The sequence below is a fragment of the Sorex araneus genome, chromosome 1 (assembly GCF_027595985.1).
Source record: "Sorex araneus isolate mSorAra2 chromosome 1, mSorAra2.pri, whole genome shotgun sequence".
NCBI classification, from domain to species: domain Eukaryota; kingdom Metazoa; phylum Chordata; class Mammalia; order Eulipotyphla; family Soricidae; genus Sorex; species Sorex araneus.
Genome location: NC_073302.1, coordinates 242,736,083 through 242,760,660, shown reverse-complemented (window position 1 = coordinate 242,760,660; position 24,578 = coordinate 242,736,083). Strand labels below are relative to the sequence as shown.

At 41.7% G+C, this 24,578-nt stretch overlaps 1 protein-coding gene and 1 non-coding gene across 7 annotated transcripts; one reads left to right on the top strand and one right to left on the bottom strand.

Moving 5' to 3' along the window:
* Positions 1 to 9,470: 9,470 nt before the first annotated feature.
* RNF6 (ring finger protein 6) lies at positions 9,471 to 23,397 on the bottom strand. Of its 6 annotated transcripts, none has more exons than XM_055144766.1 (5): positions 23,013 to 23,397; positions 22,114 to 22,193; positions 20,074 to 20,281; positions 18,281 to 18,376; positions 9,471 to 12,294 (listed from the first exon to the last, which is right to left on the bottom strand). In XM_055144766.1, the coding sequence occupies exons 3-5, from the start codon at positions 20,264 to 20,266 to the stop codon at positions 10,547 to 10,549; spliced, it is 2,037 nt and encodes a 678-aa protein (XP_055000741.1). In that variant the 5' UTR covers positions 20,267 to 20,281; positions 22,114 to 22,193; positions 23,013 to 23,397; the 3' UTR covers positions 9,471 to 10,546. The 6 variants fall into 6 exon arrangements, with proteins under 6 accessions (XP_055000741.1, XP_055000728.1, XP_055000745.1 ...); XM_055144753.1 differs by having other exon boundaries at positions 20,074 to 20,284; positions 23,013 to 23,393; XM_055144770.1 differs by lacking the exon at positions 23,013 to 23,397 and adding an exon at positions 22,464 to 22,598.
* LOC129401263 (U6 spliceosomal RNA) lies at positions 17,502 to 17,608 on the top strand. Its single transcript, XR_008628194.1, has one exon. It is a non-coding gene; the product is annotated as a U6 spliceosomal RNA (small nuclear RNA).
* Positions 23,398 to 24,578: the final 1,181 nt, after the last annotated feature.

Genomic DNA, 24,578 nt, shown 5'->3' with positions numbered 1-24,578 from the left:
ATCTCCATTCATCCCTGCCACATGTTAATGTAGCCCAATGGCATCTGCTCGTTCCAGGAACACGAAGAGCCTCAAACTGTTCATTCAGGGTCTTGACGAAGAAGTCTGACCATCTCAGGGCTGGAGTGCACAGCGGGTAGGGCATTTGCCTTGCACGGGGCCAACCCAGTTTCGGTTCCAAGCATCCCATATGGTCCCCTGAGCACCGCCAAGGGTGGTTCCTGAGTGCAGAGCCAGGAGTGACCCCTGTGCATCGCTGGGTGTGACCCAAAGGCAAACCCCCCCCAAAAAAAAAAACAAAAAAAGAAGCCCGACCATCTCATAGGTAAGCTGCCATGCATTCTTTTTTTATTATTATTTTATTAAATCACGCATCTGTACCTATATTTTCGTTGCAGCACTGTTCACAATAGCCAAAATCTGGAAACAATTCAAGTGCCCTAGAACACGCGTTCTTTTGACGTCCCGTGAAATCCAGTCCGTTACATCTCTAGTCCAGTGGTCAGGTCCAAATCACATTATGTGTCTGGCCCATCTGGTTTTTGACGCGTTGGCAAATGAAGCATCGATTGTTGATGGAGGTCAGAACTCTGGATTCCTTCTCTCACTTGAGCGAGATGTGATACTCCAAGCATAGCTCTTTCAATTCCTCTTTGGGAGACCCAAATAGCATTCTCATCCTGTTTTCATAGGACCCAGGTCTCTGAGGTGTATGTTAGTGCAGGAAGAACCATGGAGTTGAAAAGATATCCCTGGAGCCAGAGGTTCTTCATCCTCTTAACAACTTCTTTGACGCTCTTGAAGGCATTCCACGTCACTCTCTTCCTCCTGGGCAGTTCTGGTGCCAAGTCATTGGTCATGTTGAGCTCTTGACCCAGGTACACATAACTGCTGCATTTGGAGATGTTCGTTCCATTGAGATCAAATGGAACGTCATAAACTAATTTGTTTCTCATGAACATCGTCTTCGTGAGACTCAGCTGCAGTCCAACCTTTCCACACTCATGGTCAAAGTCAGCCAGCATTTGTGCAGCTTGGATAATGTTTGGTGTTATTAGAACGATGTCATCAGCAAAGCAGAGATGGTGTAATTGATGACCGTCTATCTTCACTCCCATTCCTTTCCATTCCAGTCATCGCATAACATTCTCGAGGGTGGCACTGAAGTGTCTTTCTTTTTTTTTTTTAAATTTTATTGAATCAATGTGAGATAGCTACAAGCTTTCATGTTTGGGTTACAATCACACAATGATCCCATCCCTCCACCAGCGTACATTCCCCCCCAATCAATAAATATTTTGGTGAAATGGTGTCACCCTGCCGAACCCGTCTCTTTACATCGATGATCACTTCCTTGTAGAATGGTGAGATCCTGGTGGTGAATCTGTAATACAGCTCACAGAGGATCCTGACGTACTAAGTTTTGTTGTTGTTTTTTTCCATAATCTTTTTTTGTTTCTTTTTTGGGTCACACCCAGCAATGCACAGGGGTCACTCCTGGCTCGTCACTCCTGGCTCTGCACTCAGGAATTACCCCTGGGGTTCTCAGGGAACCATATGGGATGCTGGAAATCAAACCCGGGTTGGCCACGTGCAAGGCAAACGCCCTACCCGCTGTGCTATCGCTATTGCTCCAGCCTCAATGTACTGAGTTTGAACGCCCTGTTTGGCTAGGGTTCCAATGATGGCTTCAGTAATAATATATTATTACATAATAATTATTTAATATAATAATATATTATTACATAATTATTATTTAATATAATAATATATTAAATATAAGATCCCAAGTAAAATGATGAAACTGAGGTTTTATTAACAAAAAAATGTTTAAAAAAATACATAAACACAAGTTTCTAAGATCAAAAATTATTTTTATTGACATACCATCAAGCCCTCCCACACCACAACTCCCACACCCGCCCCCACTCCAATGCCAATAGAGAAATCCTTTTTGGGCTTTTTGAAAGTGGCTGTAACTCAGGAGCCAGATTAGCCAAATTGGCAAAGAAACTTATTCTACATGCAGATGAGTGAGTCAACAAAAAAAGATACTGAGACATACTATTTCTATAATTCATCCTACTAAGCTTTACTGAGCAAGATATGGTATGTGTTCTGTACTAGTAACCAATATAATCAATAATATTTCATTTATTTTTTAGTTAGTTCTTTAGAGCTTTTCACTCAGGTGGACAGAAACTATATAATTTATCCCCTAAACTGAATGGTGAGGGAGTAGCAATTAATTCTGATCAAATTCAAATTAATGAAGGATTAGACAGAGAAGCTGAAGTCAAACGAAGTGGTTGAATTGTATGACTTCACAATACAGGACCTATTGGTGAATTCTGATTTTCTTCCATTATTGAGAATGTGAATGTATGGGATTGTACAGAAGACAGCTAAACTGTTAAATTGAGACACTTTTGCAATCAAATGTATATCAGGATGTGTATGTACTTGGCCACCAAGAAAAAATCCCATCTTCAAATGAGATGGATTATTGATGATTATGTTTCCTCTATCAATGAGTGGAGGGAAGTAGTTTTATTGTTCTGAAATGTTATTTTAACAAGAGGGGGAAAAAAGAAAAATGCAGGAATCCCCTCAATCTCAGAGGTTAGCTGACCAGTGCCAATCCACAGATGTAAAGATTGAAAAACACTGGTCTGTCACCTTGGTTATAACTGCTAGTCCATGGAACAGTTTGGACGGGTGCCAGCCTGCACGTGTAAAAGAGTGAAGGATGCTGGGGCTGGAGCAATGGTACAGTGGGTAGCATGCTTGTCTTGAACGTGGCCAATCCGGGTTCCCTCCCTGGCATCCCATATGGTCCCCCAAGCTCTGCCAGGAGTAGTTTCTGAGTGCAGAGCCAGAAGTAACCCCTGAGCATTGCTGGGTGTAGTCCAAAAAACAAAATAATATTTTTAAAAGGCTGATGGATGCTGGTTTAACTCTCAGAATAAAAAATGAAAAATAGAAAATAAAATTGCTGAAGCTCACAGCCATACACAACACCCTCTTAGAAACAGCCCGGCTTCACATCTAATCTCAGAAGAATGAGAGCAGCTGAATCTTTCCAGGCGGGACCAGTGTACAGGATGAAAATTCTGGAGTATTCTTGGAATGGGTATGGACCAAATCCCCCCACACCTCACCCTCTCACCTCCGCCACCTGAAAACCCAGCAGTCCAGGCTCATACCCACCATCTTGCTGACAGAAGCGGCCCAGAGTCACATCTCCAAAAGAACATGATACTGCTGAATCTTCTTAGACTGGTAGGAGCTGAGAACTCTGGGGGCTTCTTGGAATGGGGGAAGCAGAAGGCGCCCTTTTGGCAGAAGGCACATTTCTGCCAGAAGGGACAGCAGCCTGCAGTCACAGCCAATATACTTTGACATAGAAATGGGCCAGCTCCACAAATGAACTTTATCAAACTGCCAAGCCACCAAATTGTACCAACTCTATAGCTTATGGACTGAGCCAGACACCTTAAAAGTTCATAATACTACAAGCCTGGTAGGATCACTGCAAATCTGGTTGGAAAGCTGCATAGATCACCAACAGTGAGAGTAAATGATAACAAAAGGCTCAACTAACACTAACCAGTTCTTGATTATTAACTTAATGACCAGTACATCCCCACCTTCTTCAAGGACATCCTTAATGTTTCTACCTTTACTCTGCCTTGTACTTACCTCTGCCTAGAGCCTATTGCATTACTTATTATCTTTATTAAGATGTTTTATATATGTATATATGTTTATATATGCATATATATAAAACCTTGTTTTCCTTAGACTTCAAATTCTTCAAGGGCTGGGGACATAAACCTGTCTCAATTTCCTCTGCATTAGGTGCCAGTCACTTCATTAAATGCTGTGACCACAAAGCAATGAAAAACACAGGCCCTTCATCAAGGTGCTCAGAGTTGAATAGGGGAGACACTTAAGTAAACTGGTTGGTATTAACTAGTGAGAGAGCATGTCTCTAAGAAGGGATAGCATCAACCCTTGGAGCCTTGCTTCCCACCATGAAAGCCAGAGAGAGAGGCAGCATTGGGATCACCAGGGAGCTGCTAAGAAATACAGATACCAAGGACTGGAGAGAGTATAGATGGTAGGGTATGACCAGCTGGACTCTACCATCTCATGACCATGCTCCAGAGTTGCTAACTTGTGGGAAATTTCAGGTGCACTGGGTTATTTGTTTTTTGCTGAAATCTCCAGACCTTCTCAGAGTGGGGATGGGCAACCTCCTACTTCCCTGTACTTCCCAAAAGCACCTGCAGCCACACACATCCCACAGGCTGCTACCATGTAAATTCATCTCTGGCCCTGCTCCAGAGTCTCATTAGTAACATCATTTGAGATATAACAATTATCACAAAGTGACTTTTATTGATCTAGGATTTGATCATTCCATTTTCCTCCGTGGTGTAACAAATTAAGCAAATTTGATTGTGCCTGCAAGAGAGCAGGCTGAGGGATGGATGGGATACTGGGGACATTGGTGGAGGGAAGGGCACACTGTGGTGTTGGAGTATTTAATGCCTGAAATAACTGTATTATGAACAATTTGGTAATTCATGGTGTGACAATAAAAAAATTTTAAATAAATTATATCCCCAACAAAAAAAATTGTTGAAAGTAATTCTGAATCCCAAATAATCACAAGAGATATATTTGGAATACACAAAATCACTGACAAGAACTCACAATATGTCTCCAGAGATTGAGAAAATAATCACCACTAACATTTACAACCATATCCTTTGAAATTTGGAAGATGTAGTCTTCTCAGTGATGACTTCCTGGGAGATTATATCCACTGTGTTAACAGATATCCCAGCTCTCTGATTTCCACTGTTACTCAAGATTGATAAAGAACTTCCAAAAGGAGCCTGTAATCACAAAGAGCAATAACTACCCTCATCACTTCGAGTGCTATTTCTATTTAATAGAAATTCTTCTGGTCACAGATTATTCAAATGGAGCAATGCAGGAAAATTAGAAGTTCATTATAAGTTCTTGTCTGGGAGTAAGATTCATGAAAATGGCCCAGACTCATTAACTCTGGTCTTTAATACATCTTCAAATGTCTCTTCCATTTCTTTCCTGGACCCATCCTTATAATACAGCTTTTCCTGTCTTTCAGGAATTAGGGACATGATATAACAAAATCACAAAATTAGAAATGTGTCTTTAGGAAGGACTAGACCTTCCTAAAATGTCCTACAATTTCCAAGACCTAGACGATTTATTTCTTCAGAATACAGTATAGTAGAAAGAGCACAAGCTCACATCAAGAAAAACCTGTATTACACGACTTGGAACATACTCAAATGAATTTTAAACCCTTTGTTCTTTTCTATGTTGGAGCCACACACGGGGTACAGTTTATTGCTAAATGAAAGTTATAGATAACGAGCCTCTGAATTTGTTAACAGCCTTGTTTACTGGGAAATGAATTAAAAGATTTAAGAAAACACTTCTTTGTTCCAAATTAGGATGTCAATTATAAAATTAAGTTTTCCTGGTGCTTTCAGGGAATTTTCTATATAGTATATAACTTAATACTATTTCAAGTGCCTACCTGAGAGTTCTTCAAATGCAGCTCCTGAGGTCCTGATTTTGAGTCCGGGTACCATGGTACTGAGTAGGGGAATGCAGAGCTTAAGACTTGTAAGATTTTGGTTTTTAGGGAGGGGATGGGGAGCCGGGGAGGAATTGGGGGGGGTGGCGGGGAAATCCCTGGCAAGGAGCTACCCCTGACTGTATGCTCAGGGATCACTCCTGAAGTTTAGAGAATCATATGTAATGCTGGAAATAGTACCAGTGTCAGCTGCATATGAGGCAAAAGCCTTAATCCACATACTAGCTCTCTAGAACATATCTTACAAAAGACTGAGAAAAAAAAATCAGGACAATTTGCTTTTACCTTTTCATTTTTGGGTGAGGCTGGAAGGGGGGCCTCCCAAACTGTGCTTAGGAGGCCAAAAATCACCATAAAACCACTAGTGATTTTGGGGCAAGAGGTGATGCAATACAAGGGCTGGATGGAGATGTGCTCCTAGGGCCCTTCAGAGCTGAAAATTACTCAGGCCACCCTTGGTGATGCTCAAGAGACCATGTGGTGCCAGAGATCAAACCCTGGTCAAGTGTGTATAGTGTTAACCACTGTACTATATTCTGGCCAACTTATTTAACTTAATCCCTACTTAAAAAATTTCCTCCTTTTAAAACAAATTATCAAATGCTTCCTTTTCAGCTGGTCCAACTTTAGGGGGATGAAAATCCAAACAATAGTGAGTTTTTTGTTGAAATATTGAATGTAATCAAAGTAAAGTGAAAGTAAAATGAAATTTATCAGATACACAGGCGGGGTGGGGGACTGGGGAGGTGGGGGAAGGGGGGTAGGTATACTGTGACTCTTGGTGGTGGAATATGTGCACTGGTGAAGGGATGGGTGTTCGAGCATTGTATGACTGAGACTTAAACCTGAAACCTTTGTAACTTTCCATATGGTGATTCAATAAAAGAATAAATTAATAAAAAAATTTCCTCCTTACTCTTTATTCCTGTTTTGTTTAAATTTCCCAACCTTTGTTCCCTTTATTTTCCTACATGATGTAAAACTTTCTGAGAAATATACCATGAGAAATAAAATACTGAATTTAGTCTCGTATTAGGAACAAATGTAACAGTGAAATGGGTGTCTAAGGTATATGAGTCAGGCTACCTGTGGTGTCTAAATTGGCACCTGGAATAGGCTGTTTTTAACTTGAAATAGGCTCTCATTTTGTCATTTGTGAATGGATGTCTCTCCTCCCCCTTCAAATTGAACTAAAAACTAACATTTTTCTTCCACTTCCAACATTTTTATACCCTTTTCTTTCTTTCCAGTTTCACTGTCATGAACCTAGGTTAGATAACTATAGATGATGACTGGTTACATAACCGCTCACAACAGTTCCTTTGTTTTGGGGCTTTTTGGTTGTTTTTGTTTTGTTTTTGTTTGCTTCCCTTTGTTTTGAAAATGCTGTACTATACCTATCTTCCTTAAACAGTCAAAAAAATCTAAAGTTTGTAAGATAAATAATAGTTTGTGAAGTACAGAGAAAGTATGGGAGAAATTGTCTGCCATAGAGGCGGGGGAAGGGCTAGAAAAGGGGTATACTGGAGAAATTGGTGGTAGAGAATGTGCACTGGTGGGATGGGCGTTTGATCACTGTACGACTGAAACTCAAACATGAAGGCTTTGCAACTTTATCTCACAGTGAGGCAATTAAAAAATTTTAAAAAGTAGTTTGTGACCTCGAGCCACTGTCACTGCCATGTAAACTCATCTGCTGACCTTGTTTCAGAGACTCATAAATAATCTCAAAAGATAACAATTAGCCACAAAAAATTCTCATATACCCAGTCTGGGCTGAGGCTTCCAGGGCAACCTCAGGAGGACGGGCCAATTTCATGCCCTACCAAAGCCCTGGCAGCCACACTCACACCGCAACAGCTGCTGCCATGCCTCCAGCTGGACTTTACCACCTCATGACTGTGCTCCAGAGTTCCGGTGCACTGGGTTATTTGTTTTTGCTGAAATCTCCAGATCTTCTCAGAGTGGGATGGGCAACCTCCCACTTCCCTGTACTTCCCAGAAGCAGCTGCAGCAACACACATCCCACGGCTGCTACCATGTAAATTCATCTACTGGCCCTGCTCCAGATTCATAAATCTCAAGAGATCAACTACTCATGGAAAGTTCTAAGATACCCAGTCCCAGCAGAGACCTCCAGGATAATCTTGGTAAGTGGTGGCAGACAAATGGAGGAGCCAATTTCCCTCCCTACCAAAGCCCCAGCAGTCACTCATTCCAACAGCTGCAGCCATGCCTCAGGCCAGACTGCCCACTTAAATATTCTGTATTTTCTGGAGCAACATCTCCAAACTACAATATTTACACAGGAGCACACCAGTTTGGAGAGAAATGTAATATAGAAGCCAATTCATTGCAACTAACAAAAAACATTTACACAAAAAGCTTAACTTGCAACAACAGCTTAGTAAACCCTCAGACAAGGAGGACTTAATGTTGCCATGATACACTTTCACATTTTCTTTTCGGGTCACACCTAGTGATGCTCAGGGGTTACTCCTGGATTTCGAACTCAGGAATCACTCCTGGTGGTGCTCAGGGGACCATACGAAATGCTGGGAATCAAGCCTGGGTCAGTCTCGTGCAAGGCCAATGCCCTACCTGCTGTGCACTACCTACCTCACTCCAGCCCCCCACATTTTCTTTTAAAAATTTTTTGATAATTCCATTACCCATTCGTAGGAATAAGAAATGTAAAACAAATCATTGTGGGCCTGCTACGGGGGCAGACTTGAGGGGTGATTGGGAAAATGGAGGCAATGGCGGAGGGAAGATGGCAGTGGTGGTGGGATTGATGTTGAATATTGAATACCTATAACAAATCATCATGAACAACTTTGTAAACCACAGTGTTTAAATAAAATGGCAAAAACAAGAAAAAAACCTTTTTTTCCTATGGCAGTATAGGGGTGGTGGGGTCTCCCAGGTAATACTCAGGAGGTCTGAGAACTCTCCTGGTGTTGCTCCAGCTATGCTGGGGCAGTTCAGTGTTCATCCAAGTTTTCAAACTTTTCAATCCTGTATTTCATGATTGACCTATGTATGCAGTTAACTCCAGGAATGGCCATAGCTAAACTTTTCAACCAAGGTTATTGAATGCACTCTCTAATAATTCCTGTGATGCATCTTACCTAATGAACTGAAAATAATAACTAATCAAACAGAAAGTTAAATTTTCAGATACCTAAATCTAACAATTTATCTGATGTTATCTGGGGTTTTTTGGGGTTTATTTTTTTCTTTTTGGGTCACACGCGGCAATGCACAGGGGTTACTCCTGGCTCTGCACTCAGGAATTACTCCTGGCGGTACTCAGGGGACCATATGGGATGCTGGGAATCAAACCCGAGTTGGCCGAGTGCAAGGCAAACGCCCTATCCTCTGTGCTATCACTCCAGCCCCTGATATTATCTGTTTTTTGACTGTGCCAAAACAGTATCAACAAAGGAAAAAATACTTATAAAGAAAGCGTGTCTATCAAGGCTGGAATGGCAGTGCTTGGGTCTGAGCAGAGCACTGAACCGCCCCAGCATAGCTGGAGCGACACCAGGAGAGACACCAGGAGAGTCTGCAGACCTCCTGAGTATTACCTGGGAGACCCCACCACCCCTGTACTGCCATAAGAAAACAAGTCAGAAGATTATCTCATTTTATCACCAACAGCAAGTATGTCTTTCCTATAAAGATAGAAAATTTGTCATCCACTGTATACTCAACACCTGTTAAACTGCCAGGCAGTCAGTTGGTATAAGGTATATTTTGAGCAAGTAAACCACAGTTGACCAATAGAAAATAATAGTTCACACACAGCTTTGTTTTAATATTTATTGGTAGAAATATATCTCCAATGCATACTTTTGTTTATATAAATTCTACATTCTCTTAAGGTTTTTTGTTCTGTATTATTGGAGTTGTTTTGCCTCCAAGTGAACTTAACATGTTATTTAACATTTGATTCTTTATAGACTTTTAGATATTAAACTAAATTTGAGAAACCATGCATATCGTATACTTTAATAGGATCCAAAGAATTGTTTGCACTTTTAAAAGAGTCACAAAAAGGCTAAACTCAAGTTATTAATAACCTATATGTTCTAAAATATCGATGTTTCATTTCTGAAAAAAGAATTATTTGTTCAGTATTATATATTGCTTGCTAAGAAGTCAGATTGTCAGAGACGCTTCAGTAAATTCTCTACTTTTAAATGTCTTAATCCACTTCCTCCCAGAGATGATCTTGTAAATATTAAATTTTGTGCCATATGCAGAAATAGTCCAAAAGCTTAAATAAGAACCAAAATGGCAGTTTTTAGACCGAATATCTTAACCTTAAAATTATATGTCTATATATACACACATATACATATGGTATGTCGCATATTGAATTTAACATTTCAAGTAATATAAATACATTTAGTAAACATTCAGCCAAACATTCTTTCGTGAAAACAAACTGCCCTTAGAAAAAAAGTTAATGAAAGACTAATTTATAGACACCAACGTCTGTCATTGTATTACGCCTATAGAACCTGAAAGTCAAGTCTGCTTAACTATTAAGAAAAAGAAGACTGATTTTTCTTAACCTACTGAACTGTGCAGGTACAAAAGTGCTTAGCATGACAAAATTACCAAAATAAAAACATTTTAAAGATTATTTGGTTCTAGCAATATTAACTATTCTGTACTTTTGGATAATTTAACTTTAAGTTTTAAGTTTTATATAAATTTTCTCTTTTCAACAAGTTAAAAAAGCACACAAAAAATAGTTCAAACTATAATAATCTGTTATTTTTCATCCTGGTTAGCTCATCACAAATAACTCAACAGAAGACTCTTGAATATTCAGCTCTACTAAAATGCAGTATTTGAATAGCTCTATCATTTTCTTTACCCACTGTTTGCTAGACTTGACCCTAAAACAGGCTGCCGACAGATGGGACAAGTGCAATTCTCTGAGAGCCATCGGTCAATACAATGAATATGAAATTCATGCATGCAAGGTAATTGCCTGAGCTTGTTTCCAGTTACATAGTCACTAATGCAAACACTACAGATTTTACCTAGTTCACCATCCATACTGTTATGCTCATAGTTCCGTGTAGAAAGATTGTCAATCTGCTCTTTGGTTAAACCACGTATACGATCATCATCATCACCTTCATTCAGTAGAAAGAAGTGTGCAAGGCGCAGAATAGGTAGTGTTCCAGTTTCAACTAAGTTATTTGAATTTCGCTGCTGCCTACCACCTCTACTATCTCTATTTCGGGTACGAGGGCGGGTGGCCTCATTTGCACCAGGCATTTCAGTGCTATCTTCTTGGGTTTGTATGTCCTGTGAGGAATCTTCAATATGAACTGGACCTAAGTTACTCAGTTCTGAGTGCACATCTGGTAAATGTTGACCACTTCTCTGTATCTCTGACTCAGATTCAGCCTCCATTAGAGAACTCAGTTCTCCAAATCCAGTCATGATCTGCCTTAAAATTGACTGAAGGGCCATTGATGATGGTTCAACCAGCTCATTCTCAGAAATCCTACGAAGAGGAACCGTTATGGTACTAACATAGGTTCGAATACCTGACTGCTCTAAACGAGAAATAGTTCGACGAAAGCCTCCATTATTGCTTTCAATAGTGACTGTATTTTCTGCTAGCCCTACTCTAGACCGAGTTCTATTTGCAATACTATCCCGATCTCTATTTTCTCCAGGACGAATCCTTCTAACTTGCAGATCCAGTGTGATTGTTGGATGCCGTCGTACAGCAGTTGAAGATCTGCTGGGTTCTTCTCCTTCTTCAACTGTTATTCTTGACACAAGTCTTGAGTTAGAGAATGGAGTATAGGTAGTACTTCTGCGTTCTCTACCTCGCTCTAAAAAGACACGAGTTATCCCTCTCCTTCTAGCAGACCTTCTCATGGTTTGCTGCAAAGGTCTACTTTCTCTTTGTGAATTATGATAAACAGTGCCACTCTGTCTCTGAATTGGTGAGCGGCTTCGACTACTGAAAGTAGACCGTAATCTTATTGGCTCTAATCTTTGGTTTGTATTCCTCACTGTAACATTAGTTCTAGCCCCATTTTCCCAGACATGTGCTGCTCCAAATCTCTGCCCCTCCCTTTGCCTGAGTTCACTACCACCTGACTGGTTAGTGTGGTTTCTGAAATTAGTGCGTGGAGCACTAGTTCCAGGAATGCCAACTGCACCCCCAATTCCACTTCTTAATCTTCCCAGTGCTGATAAAGAGCCTTCTACTGAATTCTGCCCCCTAGAACCAAGCCTAGTCCTTGAAATGTTGGAACTATTATCACTGAAATTCACTGAAGTTCGGCTTCTTGTTCTCCTAGCCACAGGACTAGTTGATCTCTGCTGCCTATCTGCAATATGCTCTCTGCTACTATCTGAAAGTGGAATGCCTGTATAGTCTTCACCATGAATTTCAAATCCTCTATTCTCATGATTGATGTGAATTTCCAGACTAAACCGAAATTCTCCACTGTTCGGGTTTGTTCGACTCACAGCTCTCCAAGTTTGGTTCCCATTTTGTCCACTTCGAGTTGCATTTCCTGTGCGACGAAAAGTATTCAACCATTCTAGCAAAGAATCTTCATTTGAACTTGCTCTTGGATCTTCTGAGTCTAAAGAGCAAACCAAAGCCATGTAAAATCAGCTCCCAAAAAATCTATTCTTAGGTGTTTACAAAACATTTCATAAAAATATTTTTATTAAATTATGCATAAGGGACAGACACAGGACTACACCCATTTGTGAAGCATAGAATAACATCACATGAGGCTGACACCCAAGGACAGTAGATACAAAGGCCAGGACGATTGCCCCATAGCTGGAAGCCTGCTTCATGAGTGGAGGGGAGAAGGCAGATGGAATAGAGAAGGGATCACTAAGAATATGATGGCTAGAGGAATCAGTCAGGATGGGAAATGTGTGCTAAAAGTAGGTAACGGACCAAACATGATGACCTCTCAGTGCACAATGCCCAAAAGTAGAGAGTAAGGGGAATATTGTCTGCCATGGAAGCAGAGGGAGGGTGGGAAAGGGGGGGTATACCGGGACATCGGTGGTAGGGAATGTGCACTGGTGGAGGGATGGGTGTTTGATCATTGTGTGATTGTAACCCAAACATGAAAGCTTGTAACTATCTCAGAGTGATTCAATAAAATTTTTTTAATTATGCATAAAAACATGTGTGCACTAAATATTTCTTGGTAACAGAATTATTAATATGTATAGCCATATTAAACTTTGAGTATGTTACAATAAAACATATTTTCTAGGGCCTTCTTAATACAGTGGTTAGGATTTATCTCTGGAGCCACAGGATCCCCTGAGCATCACCTGATTCATCCCTAGAGGCTTGGAGCACTGCTAAGTTTGACCCTGGAGATTCCCAGCATAGCAGGTAGACAAGTAATTCCCGATACTGCAGGGCCTGAGCAGTGCAAAATCCTTAGGCTCTTGCATTGAACAACCAGTCTAGACAGTGGAAAATGCATACAATGCTGGGGGCCCTCGGGCCTCAGGAGTACCACTGAGGCACAAAAAAAATAAAGAACATGTGTGCACTTAAATAAAAAGTGACCTCAAAATACTCTGAAATGTCTAAAAGGTCTAAATTATAAGCATATAATAACACAAATATAAATAGCATGGCGCCGGAGACAGTAGTAAAGTGGGTAAGGTGTTTGCCTGGCACATGGACGACCCAGGTTCAACCTCCGGCATCCTATATGGTCTGCTGAGCACCACTGGAGTAACCCTTTAGTACCACCAGAATAAATAAAATTTTTTAAAAAATCACATGTCATTTAAAAAAATAAAAAATGGCATTAAAGCAAAGCTATAATAAATCCAATTCTTACATATTTATGCCTATTACTGATAAATTAAGACTAATCAAAAAATACCCAATATCAAAATATCACATTTAAATGCTTTACTTATAAAGCAATATCAATAAAATAGAATGGCAAACATGTAATATAATTTGGTAAATACATGCTGAATTATAATTCAGCATGTATTTACCAAATCCTTCTAGTGAAGACAATTAGCTTTTAGTCTTGCACCATACTAAGCAATGCTTGGGGGACCATGCAATGACAAGATCCAACCCAGAACTTCCATGTGAAAAGCAAGCACTTCAGCCCATTAAGCCAACTCCCCAGTCATGCCAACTAGACATTCTTGTAACTTTTAAGTATTTTATCTCAGGGGCCAGAGAGATAGTACAGCAAGTAGGGTACTTGCCTTGCACACAGCCAACCCAGATTCAATCCCTAGCACCAGAAATGATACAGAGCACTGCCAAAAATGAATCCTGAGCGCAGAATCAGGATCCGAGTAGCACAGAAACACACAAACAAGAATTTATCCCATTTCACAGGAACTGCCAAAAATGTACATTGAAAAAAATCTAGATTTCTAAAATTAATATTAGAACCACACTATCTGTCTTTATGTAAAATGGGAAACTACGGGTCTGTTACTAAAGTTCCCTCTGGCATTACTGGAAATAATTACCTTAAAAGGTTAGCATGAGGATAAAATAATGTACCACATAAAAATGATTAACCCTGGAATATAGGCAGCATTAATGTTAGCCTCTATATATAATACAGTTTCTGTTCATGCAGAATGTAAGTTCCATGAAGAATTTTTCCTTCTTTCATTCACTATTTAAATCCACAATCTCTACAATAGTGTTGCAAATCAGACTATCAATTATCATTATTTAGTTTGTCCCAGATAAATTTCTTCTGACTATAGAACTGCTACTATGAAAAGTTTGTTTTTCTGTTTTTTTAACTAGTGAATTAATAGAGTATAGGATTCAGTAAAATTCATTCATTTTACTGTATCACTGTATCACTGTCACCCCGTTGCTCATCGATTTGCTTGAGCGGGCACCAGTAATGTCTCCACTGTGAGACTTGTTACTGTTTTTGGCATATCAAATACGCCACGGGTAGCTTCCAGGTTCTGCCATGTGAGCAGGGTACTCTCAGTAGCTTGCCAGGCTCTCCAAGAGGGACGGAGGAATCGAACCCTGGTTAGCAAGGCAAACGCCCTACCCACTGTGCTATTGCTCCAGCCCATTCATTTTACTACAATCCAACATAGAAAAAAATCTGAATTCTTAATTTTGGGGATGCTGGGGAATGAACTAGGTTTCATGTCTTATGCATGCAAGCACATGATATGTCATCTAGACATATTAGACATATCCGCAGCCAGGAAAATTTTTGTTGTTGGCCTTTTTTTTTGGGGGGGGAGGGAAGAGGGGATTGGATGACACCCAGGGGTACTCAGAGACTATTCCTGTCTCTGTGCTTGGGAGTGAGCCTTGGCAGTGCTCAGGCGACCATAGGTGGTACTGTGGATTCAAACCAATGTTGGTGGGATGGAAAAAAACACCTTAATCTCTTGTACTAACTAATCTCTCCAATCCATAGAAAACTTTCCCAATAAAACATATTAAAGAGGTCTGTAATACCAAGTATACCAATTATAGACATCACATACTAAAGAAATTCCATTTAAATTTAGAAGGACTTTTAGCAAAAGACAGATCAACATTAAGGAAGTGAATGTTACTTCCTTCTTTAAAAGAATGTATGGGGCTGAGCAAGATGGTACAGCGGGTAGGGCATTTGCCTTGCATCCCCAAGCATCCCATATGGTTCCCCAAGCACTACCAGGAGTAATTCCTGAGTGCAGAGCCAGGAGTAACCCCTGAGCATTGCTGGGTGTGACTCCAAAAAGCAAAAAAAATTAAAAAATTAAAAATTAAAAGAATGTACTGTGTGTGTTAAAGTCTCTAACAAAAACCCTTCAATTTTATTTTTGGTTTTTGGGCAATACCCGGCAATGCTCAGGGGTTATTCCTGGCTCTGCAATCAGGAATTACTCCTGGCGGTGCACAGGGGACCATATGGGATGCCAGGGATCAAATCTGGATTAGCCGTGTGCTAAGCAAGTTCCCTACCCACTGTACTATCTCTCCACCCCCCCAAATCCTTCTATTTTTAATAGAATTGGAATGGTCACGTTAATATCCTGGTGGTTGGGGTCATATGAATAGTTCTTGTCACTGAAATGGAATTGGAATTGATGCCTATCATTTTCAGACTCATGCATCGACCTCCTTCCTACCATCTAAAACTTCTCTGTGGCTGTAACAGATTGATCATATAAAGTACCCTAAAGTAGCAGTGTCCACTAAAATTTTCAGTAATGGAGATGTTCTATACATAGGCTATTCCACAGGAAGTCACTAGCCACATGTGATACTGTTTAAATGTTTACTACTGTAATTGAGAAACTGGATTTTAATTGCATTTAAACAATTATATGCAGCCAGTAGCTACTGCACTGGGCAGCAATTATGGAACTGTGAGTGGAGGGGCTGGCGGGGGCTGGAGAGATGTACAGTGGTTAGGTGCTTGCCTTGAATGTTGATTCAGCCCCAGACATTCCACATGGTCCCCAGGGCCCAAGGGTCCTATCTCTGATCCCTGAGCACAGAGCCAGGGGTAAGCCTTGAGCACTGCTGTGTGTGTGGCCCCAAATCAAAACAAAACAAATTGCTAGTGGCTAAGTAACAGCAGGACTCATGGTTCAAGTTTTCCCATCTTCCCTGAACTGTAAACATGAAAGAAATAATCTTATTGAGCCATTGTACTATGGGTTTTTAATAGCCTTCATTCTAATACAGTGATCTTGATATGTGACATTATTAATACCAGTGGGGAGGAAGTGGAACTCGTAAGTATGACAATAAAGCTTTATTCTGAATTCCATTTACTTGTTAAGTTTTGACTATTTTTTCTTTTTATTGTTATTATAGTTTAAATAATGGTAATGATACTGTTTAGGTATAAGTACTGACAGGTGTAGTTACTATACTCCACCACCACCAAAAGTGCCTAAAACCCTCCACCCTATCTCTATGTTCATTAAGCACTTCATTTTTATTTATTTTGGTTTTAGGAAACATCTGGTGATGCACAGAGTCAGATCCTCCTGACTCTAAACTCAGGAATCACTCCTAGCGGTGCTCACAGGATAACAGGGATTGAACCCAATCAGCTGAATACAGGCAAAAGTCCTACTTGCTGTACTATTGCTCTGGCCAACCCTGTGTTTTTAATAAGAATTTCTTATATTATGATTTAGTGCTTGTTCAATAAAATGACTAAATATAGAAACAAGAAAAACAAAGCAACAAAACAGGTTTCCTAATTAGTCTTTCTGTATTCTCCATACAAAATTTTAGAAGCTAAATTTGTTTCTCAGCCACACCTGGCTGTACTCAGGGTTTATTTCGGGCTCTGTGCTCAAGAATCACTCCTCGTGGGGACTGGGGGATCATAGTGGTGCTGGGGACTCACAACAGAGCCAGCAACATGCAAGGTAAGCACCTTACCTGTAGTATCTCTTCATTCTTTTTTTTTTTTCTTTTTGTGTCACACCCAGCAATGTTCAGAAGCTACTCCTGACTATGTACTCAGGAATTATCCTTGGCCATGCTCAGGGAACTGTATGGGATAAACCTGGATAAGACAGCTATGTACAAGGCAAATATCCTACTTGCTGTACTATCACTCTGGTCCCCTCCGCCCATTTTTTTTTAGTATTGTGTAGGGCTGGAGATATGACCCAATGGGCTGGATGGAGCATGTACTTTTATTACTAAATAAAAAATAGTTTAGGGGACGTTTTTCGGTCACACCTGGCTATGTTCAAGAGATTATATGTGGTGCCAGGGATCTGAAACAAGGTTGGCAGCATGCAAGGCTTTCTGGCCTTAAAGAATGTGCTTTGCGTGCTCGCTTCGGCAGCACATATAATAAAATTGGAATGATACAGAGAAGATAAGCATGGCTCCTGCGCAAGGATGACACGCAAATTCGTGAAGTGTTCCATATTTTTAAAAAATTAATTATAAAAAAAAAAGACTGTGCTTTGCATGCAGGAACCTCAGGTTATAACTCCAGTGCTACACGATCCCCCGAGTATAGCCAGGATGAGGAAGCAGCCCCTAAGCACCATTGGGTATGAGGGCACCATCTCCCCAAAAGAAGTGGAGTATATGTTCTAAGGTAGTAAGAATCATACTGGTTATTACCTTAATGCTACATCACTTTATATATACAACCACCATGACACAATCTGTGTTAGACATCTTTATATTCAACCCCTATCCTATATTGTCTAACTATACTGCTCTGCATTAGAAAGCATCAATGCACCTGACTGAATATCAGCAAAACTAGAAAAGACTGAAAACATAGTTTTATTTTTTTTTTTTTAAATTCTTTTTTTTTTTTTTTTTTTTGCTTTTTTGGGTCACACCCAGCGATGCACAGGGTTACTCCTGGCTTTGCACTCAGGAATCACCCCTGGCGTTGCTCAGGGGACCATATGGGATGCTGGGAATCGAACCTGGGTCGGCCACGTGCAAGGCAAACGCCCTACCCGCTGTGCTATCACTCCAGCCCCTGAAAACATAGTTTTAGATGTTACACAGAGTAAGATGTAGTAAGTTCACTTCTGGAATTGCTTCAATCAAACCTGTTCTTTATTGAAAGGAATCCATAGTACCTTGGGAATTTGTCCCATTCCTAATGTTAGGCTGAGAGGCCAGCTGCTCTTTGACTCCATCTAGTCGCTGCTGTAGTTCTTCTGATGTTATTTCTCCTAAAACAATAAAAAATTGCCAATGAGAAATTATTTTTATCACTAAGTATTATAAGAACTCATGACAAATTAGTAGCAAACTGCAGAATGCATTCTATCATATTTAATCCTATCATTTTAAATAACATTCTTTTTTTAATAGAGTCAACAAATATTGATACAAATAAGCTTCTGGTTGAGTTTCACTTACATTTTATTAAAATATGACGTTGGGACTGGAGCAATAGTTCTCCAGTCCCATATGGTCCCCCAAACACTGCCAGGAATAACTGCTGAGTGCAGAGCCAGGAGTAACTCCTGAGCATTGCCAAGTATGACCCCAAAACAAACAAAAAAAACACCCTAATAAAATAAGATACAATTTAAGGGATCAGAGAGTTAGTACAGCAAATAGAACATTTGTCTTGCACACAGCAGACCCAGGATCAATTCCCAGGCATCTGATATGGTCCCCCAGCATAGCCAAGAGTTAAATACTGAGTGCAGAACCAGTAGTAACCCCTAAGCATTGCTAGGTGTGGCCCAAAATCTTTATACATATGTATTAACTTTATACACAATTTAATGAAATATCATTTCACTCTCAGGACCTTTAAAACAGAGGCCCCCGAATTTATTTGGCTGCCATTCACTGCCTTTTTAAAAGAAAAAAAAAATCACTCAGACTCCCCAGAAACCTAGCTTCTTTAAGCAAAAAAAGAGAAAGCACATCTTCTCCCACCCCCTCAATTGCAATGGAAACTACTAACATCCTCCGTAGATTGTTTCAGGGCCCAACTGGGGAAACGGTATTGCCTACATCATAAAACACTGCTGTATCCAATTATGCTGTATCCCCAAATGTAGCTTTCTGTCAGAGTTTGAATGAAGTTGAGAGTATTTCTAGAGAAAACTTTGAGTATTTATTTAACTTTTACCCCAATAGCTGATAATATAGGTTACCAGTATGCAATAAATACATTCACTGTCACTGTCATCCCGTTGTTCATCAATTTGCTCGAGTGGGCACCAGTAACGTCTCTCAATGTGAGACTTACTGTTACTGTTTTTGGCAAATCCAATATGCCACGGGTAGTTTGCCAGGCTCTACCGTGCGGGTGCGATACTCTTGGTAGCTTGCCGGGCTCTCCAAGAGGGGCAGAAGAATCGAACACGGGTCGGCTGCGTGAAAGGCGAACGTCCTACCGCTGTGATACATTTCAGTAATTTATGAAGCACACTATACATTTTCAGTGACTAATTCAGCTATTAGTTACTTATTCAATTAAGTTACCATACCTCAAATGAGTTAGAATTATATTTTAAATAATACTTTATTTGTACAAATATTAAGAGAAATAGGACCACACATATCAATATATGGCTATGAAGCTCATTAACTTGATAGTTTGCTATCTGTGTAACAATGCTCTACATCCAATATTCTTACCTACTTTATAAATTATAAAAATGCACTGATAATAAGTCAGTGACTTAATGTTACAGAAAAGATTTGTTTGGGGAGATCTTACAGGGAGGAAACCCAAACAGCATGTAGACAAGGCCTGCACTTTACCACCAAGTCACTTTAATAAAAAGTCTTTAATTCATGTAAGCAATACTTATATCTTGGGGAAAGAAGTAAGAAGGGGAAAATATTCTTTATTTTGAAATTTCTCCTTATAATAAAGGCATCTTCTCCTTTCCCCATCTCTTACCAGGGGTACCTAGAAGATTATGATCTCTCATTAGCCGATAATCCTCATCATTCAGCTCATTAATAAATTGGTAGTAGGCTTCTTCTCTGTGGAGACGCTCTTGCTGCCATCTTCTCTCATTTTCATGGCGATTGTGGTCTTGAGATGAAGTCTGTTCACCACCGTCATCTGATCTAGATCTAGACTGGTTCATACTGAGATTCCTGGTCTTCTGTTCAAGATATTCAAGCTATCAGTCACAAACTACACATGATTTTATTTTTATATATTAGTTTCAATTTTCATCTCAAAAATTGCCCTCCTTTCCCTAAAGTCACTGTCAAAGTCACACTAGAAACTGTTTTACCATTAATTACCTCACTACAAAAGCTTCATTCTAGATACTTCATATTAACACTTGATTTGGATAGGACTAGCAGATCTTTTCTTTTGAAAATCAGCACTCTAAAAATCCTTAATCATTTAAATGTTCAACTCAACATGCATGAAATTCAAACAAGTGATTTCAAGGTGCTTCATAGTAACATATAAATCTTATGCCCAAATGATTCATATTTCTTCATTTAATAAATAAAGGAATACTGGGAGTTATCACATTTATTTCCTACCAAAGTAAGACTCATGATTGTTACACTACCACCTCACCCACACTGCACTTTACCGAGGTAAAAATAATTACACCTAGTAAATTAACTGAGCAGGCCCTGGAGTTCTTCTCTGCTTAAAGTCTAACAAGAACATCCCAAACCCAACAGCTAACATTACATACCTGGCTCTGTCCATGGCTCAGCACATCTGAGCACTTTGTGCCTCCTCTTATCAACCTCATCTCTAAATCTGGAATAATGGTTAATCCAGAGGTTCATGGATGCCTGTGAAACTTCCTAACCATACCCGACAAACACAATCTTCTGGTTTAGATTTAAATGCTCAGTTTACCTTTTATTTGTTTGGGGGCCATACCCAGAGGTATACTCAGGGATCCCTCCTAGCAGTCTCAGGAGACCATACAGGGTGCTGGGGAATCAAACCCGAGTCTGCCACAAGCAGGGAAGAACCCTACCAACTATTCTATCTCTCTTTAGTTTATTTCTCAACTAAACCAAGTAAATAACTGCCTCGCAGTATTTTTTAAAATTGGCGGAGTGGAGGGCGGGGGGAGAGTGGAAGGGGAGTGGTTTGGGCCACTCCTGAGTCTCCACTCAGGAATCACTCCTTGCAGGGCTTGGGGGCCCATATTTGGTGCTGGCAATTGAACCTGGATGGGGTGCATTCTTTTTAAAAGTTATTATTTTAGAATGATTTTAGAACACATATTATCTGATAAGTCTTACTAAAGCAATGGTTCTCAACCAGAAGTGCACATGAAGTTCATCTGAACTTTTAAAAACTGAAGACACCAAGTCTCACTCCCAACCCTAGACCAGAATTTTCCAGAGTAAGACCAGCTCCATCTTTAAGACCTAATGTGAGTGTTCTGTGGATGAAATAAATAATCCCCGGACAATTTCTGGTATGTCACTAAAGCATTTGAAAGGACTTAATAGAGGCTAATGAGGAAGCCTAAGCAAATGTCTAAATTACCAGTGAGGCAATTAATTGTTGCAACTCAGTGTTTGGTAAACAAATACAAAGTTACTAACCTAAGAGTATCACTTAGTGGAGGAGTAAGCACCTCTCTAGATTTCATGCAGATTCTAACACTAAACGAAAATAATCATGGACTTCTGGAGTGATGATGATGTCATTTTGAAAAGAACAGACCTGACAGTACTATCCAAATCAAGTGTGAATTAGCGTGATTAAATTCGGGTTACTTTCCACCCTGAGAAGTCGTAATGAGGCCATCTCGCACAGAGCGTCCATCTGAAGGAACCAGCAGTGAATGCTTTTTGGTCAAAACTTAGCCGAAAATCAAAAAGAAAGAAAATAACTCTCTACCAAATCAACCGGCTTTCCCGTTACTCCAAAACTCCAGAGCATCCTCTCGAAAAGTCCATTTTCTGGCACTGCTAAGCGCAATGAAGTCAAGCGAAATACCTTATTGTCCTTTCAACTTGTTTCTAACATGTGCGATGGTGTCCATCTTCCCACTCTTTGTGTCTCTGAGCGCTGCCCATCTGAAGCAACAGAAAGAGAGAAGGAATCAAGGCTCTGCGGAACGGTCCCTCGGAAGCTAGGGCCGGGCGGCCGCCAAGCCCCCAGGGATATCTCCGGGGGATCCGCCCAGACTACCAGACTACCGGATCCCACAAATAATCGGTCGCGATCGATCCCCGCCAGGCCCCTTCCCCCGCACAGCCACCAAGTAGGCCTTTCCCCGCGACACGGCCGCGGCACTGCAGCACGCCCCGCGAGGGCCGGCCTTGCTGCCCGCTTCCCTTTTGTACCGGGCCGGACTTCGCTGGCTCCTGCTTTAACTTCCGAACCTCCGAATCTCCTCCTTCTGCCACCTCCCAACCAACCCTACAGCCCACGGCCCTCCGCCCTCCGTCCCGCTACGGGTTTCTTTCCTCGACCGTTGCAACGGAAGTTCGTGCCAATGGGACAGTGCCCACCATCACCAACAAACTGGGTTCCCAGGGCCCAACTAACCTCTTCCCCACCAAGCCTCGAGTAACGCTTCCCTTAGCGACCTAGATTCCCTCGGGGGAAGGAGTGACAGACGGCGCGTCCCAACCAATCACCAGTTAGGGGAGCGAGTTCAGAGAGCAGTTTTAGCCAATCGGAGACGAGATGGGTCTCCCCTCCCACCCGAGGCGGGCCGGCTTTCCTCCGCGTCTCCCGGAAGTGGTGAAGGGGCCCGCGGCTTTCTCCCGGCGCGCCTCCCCGGGAACTGGGCCGAGCACTGAAGTGCGGGGGGGACAAGGGGGGGGAATCTGCGGAGGAGGACGGTCCTCTCGGTCCTAGCGCCCGAGCCGAGCGACCGCGGGGCTCACCTCCAAATCGCCGGAACATCTAATCCGGTACCGAAGGGAGAAGCCGTGAGACGCCCGTGCTGCAGTTCGGGATGGTTCAGCTAAAATGAAGGCTGTCGAGGACGGCGGCGGGCCCCCGCGCTTCTCTCCCTCCGCCACCTCGGCTTCTCGGCCCGGCGGAGACGCTCCACTGCCAGGCAGGCTGTCGGGGGATGCGATGGGAAACCGCGTCCGGCGGGCTCCAGGAACCCGGCGTTCCGCGTTCCGCGCTCACCTCGCTTTGGCTCTGGACTGAGCGTCACACCCCGGTGCCCCTGTGCACCGCCCCGGAGTTCCCGGGAACACAGGCTGCTTTCCCCCCTCGGGAAGGACCCGCAGCTGCTCGGACCTGTGGCGCCTTGGCGAGTTGGCAGCACCAGCGTGTGCTCACGGCTTGGCGGTCCGGGTGTCACGCAGCCAGGACCAGGCCCTCGCCCCCCCACCCCCCACATTGGAAGCTGGAAATGACAAACCCGAGTCTACTCAAAAGCATCTCCTAGGTGTCTTCAATTTCCCGTTAGGAAAGAAGTGTAAACAACACCATCACACACACAGTCATGACTCTGATGTTTTCTTTCTCGTTTTTGATTCTGGGGTTTTGTTGTTTTTCTTCGGGGCCAACCCCGGCGGTGCGCAGGGCTCTTAAGTGGTCGTGGCGGGGCTCTAAGGACCATACGGGGTGCAGGTCAGCCACATCCAGAGCAAGGGCCCTGCCGTCTGTACTGTCTCTTCAGCCCCCGATTTCTAAAGAGATGACGCCCACCTCGCAGTTAGTTATGATCTGGACTCTGGCTCTTCCACGCTTCCCCCAGTGACCCCCCAAGAGAACCTGGTTATTGCCCAGAGCCCACACTGCATTGTCCACTCATTTGTGCGGCCGGCCGTTGAGTCCTGCTGTAACATTCGAGGGGCGACACTAAGCCCAAGTTTATAAGAGGAGTTGTCTTAGCATCGGGTGGGTTAACAGCTTAGCAGGAGTAGGTGATGGCGTTTTCCAGACCCGCACAGTTATCTAAATGGGACTAGATAAATATGCAGACTACACGGCTCCTCCACAGCAGGGTCTCTGGGCATTCAGGAACTACTTGAAATTTTCCCCGACAATCCTATGGGTCCTCCTAAAGAGCCCGCAATCCCACTTCTACCTATGTTGACCAAATTCCTCAGGACTCTCTGCAGGCCTCAAGTGCAAGGAATTTTTTTCTGTTAACACCCTACGCGGGGGTGGGCACATTTTCACCATGATCACCCTTATCCATTCATAAAAGTTGGCAGATCATTTGTGCTGAGTCTCCTTGAACTCTTTATGTATAATTTTGGAGGGGGGGGCGTCTTATATGATGCTGGAGATAGAACTCAGATCTGCCACATGAAAGGCAAACATCTTATCCTCTATATCTCCAGCCCTGTATAATTCTTTTTAAACTTACATACTGCGTGTACTGTCATTATGTATTAGGTACCAGCAATAATTATAACAGGGATACTTGCTCCTCTTTGAACAAGAGTTACTCATTGAACATGTACAATGATTTTTTTGTTAAAAGG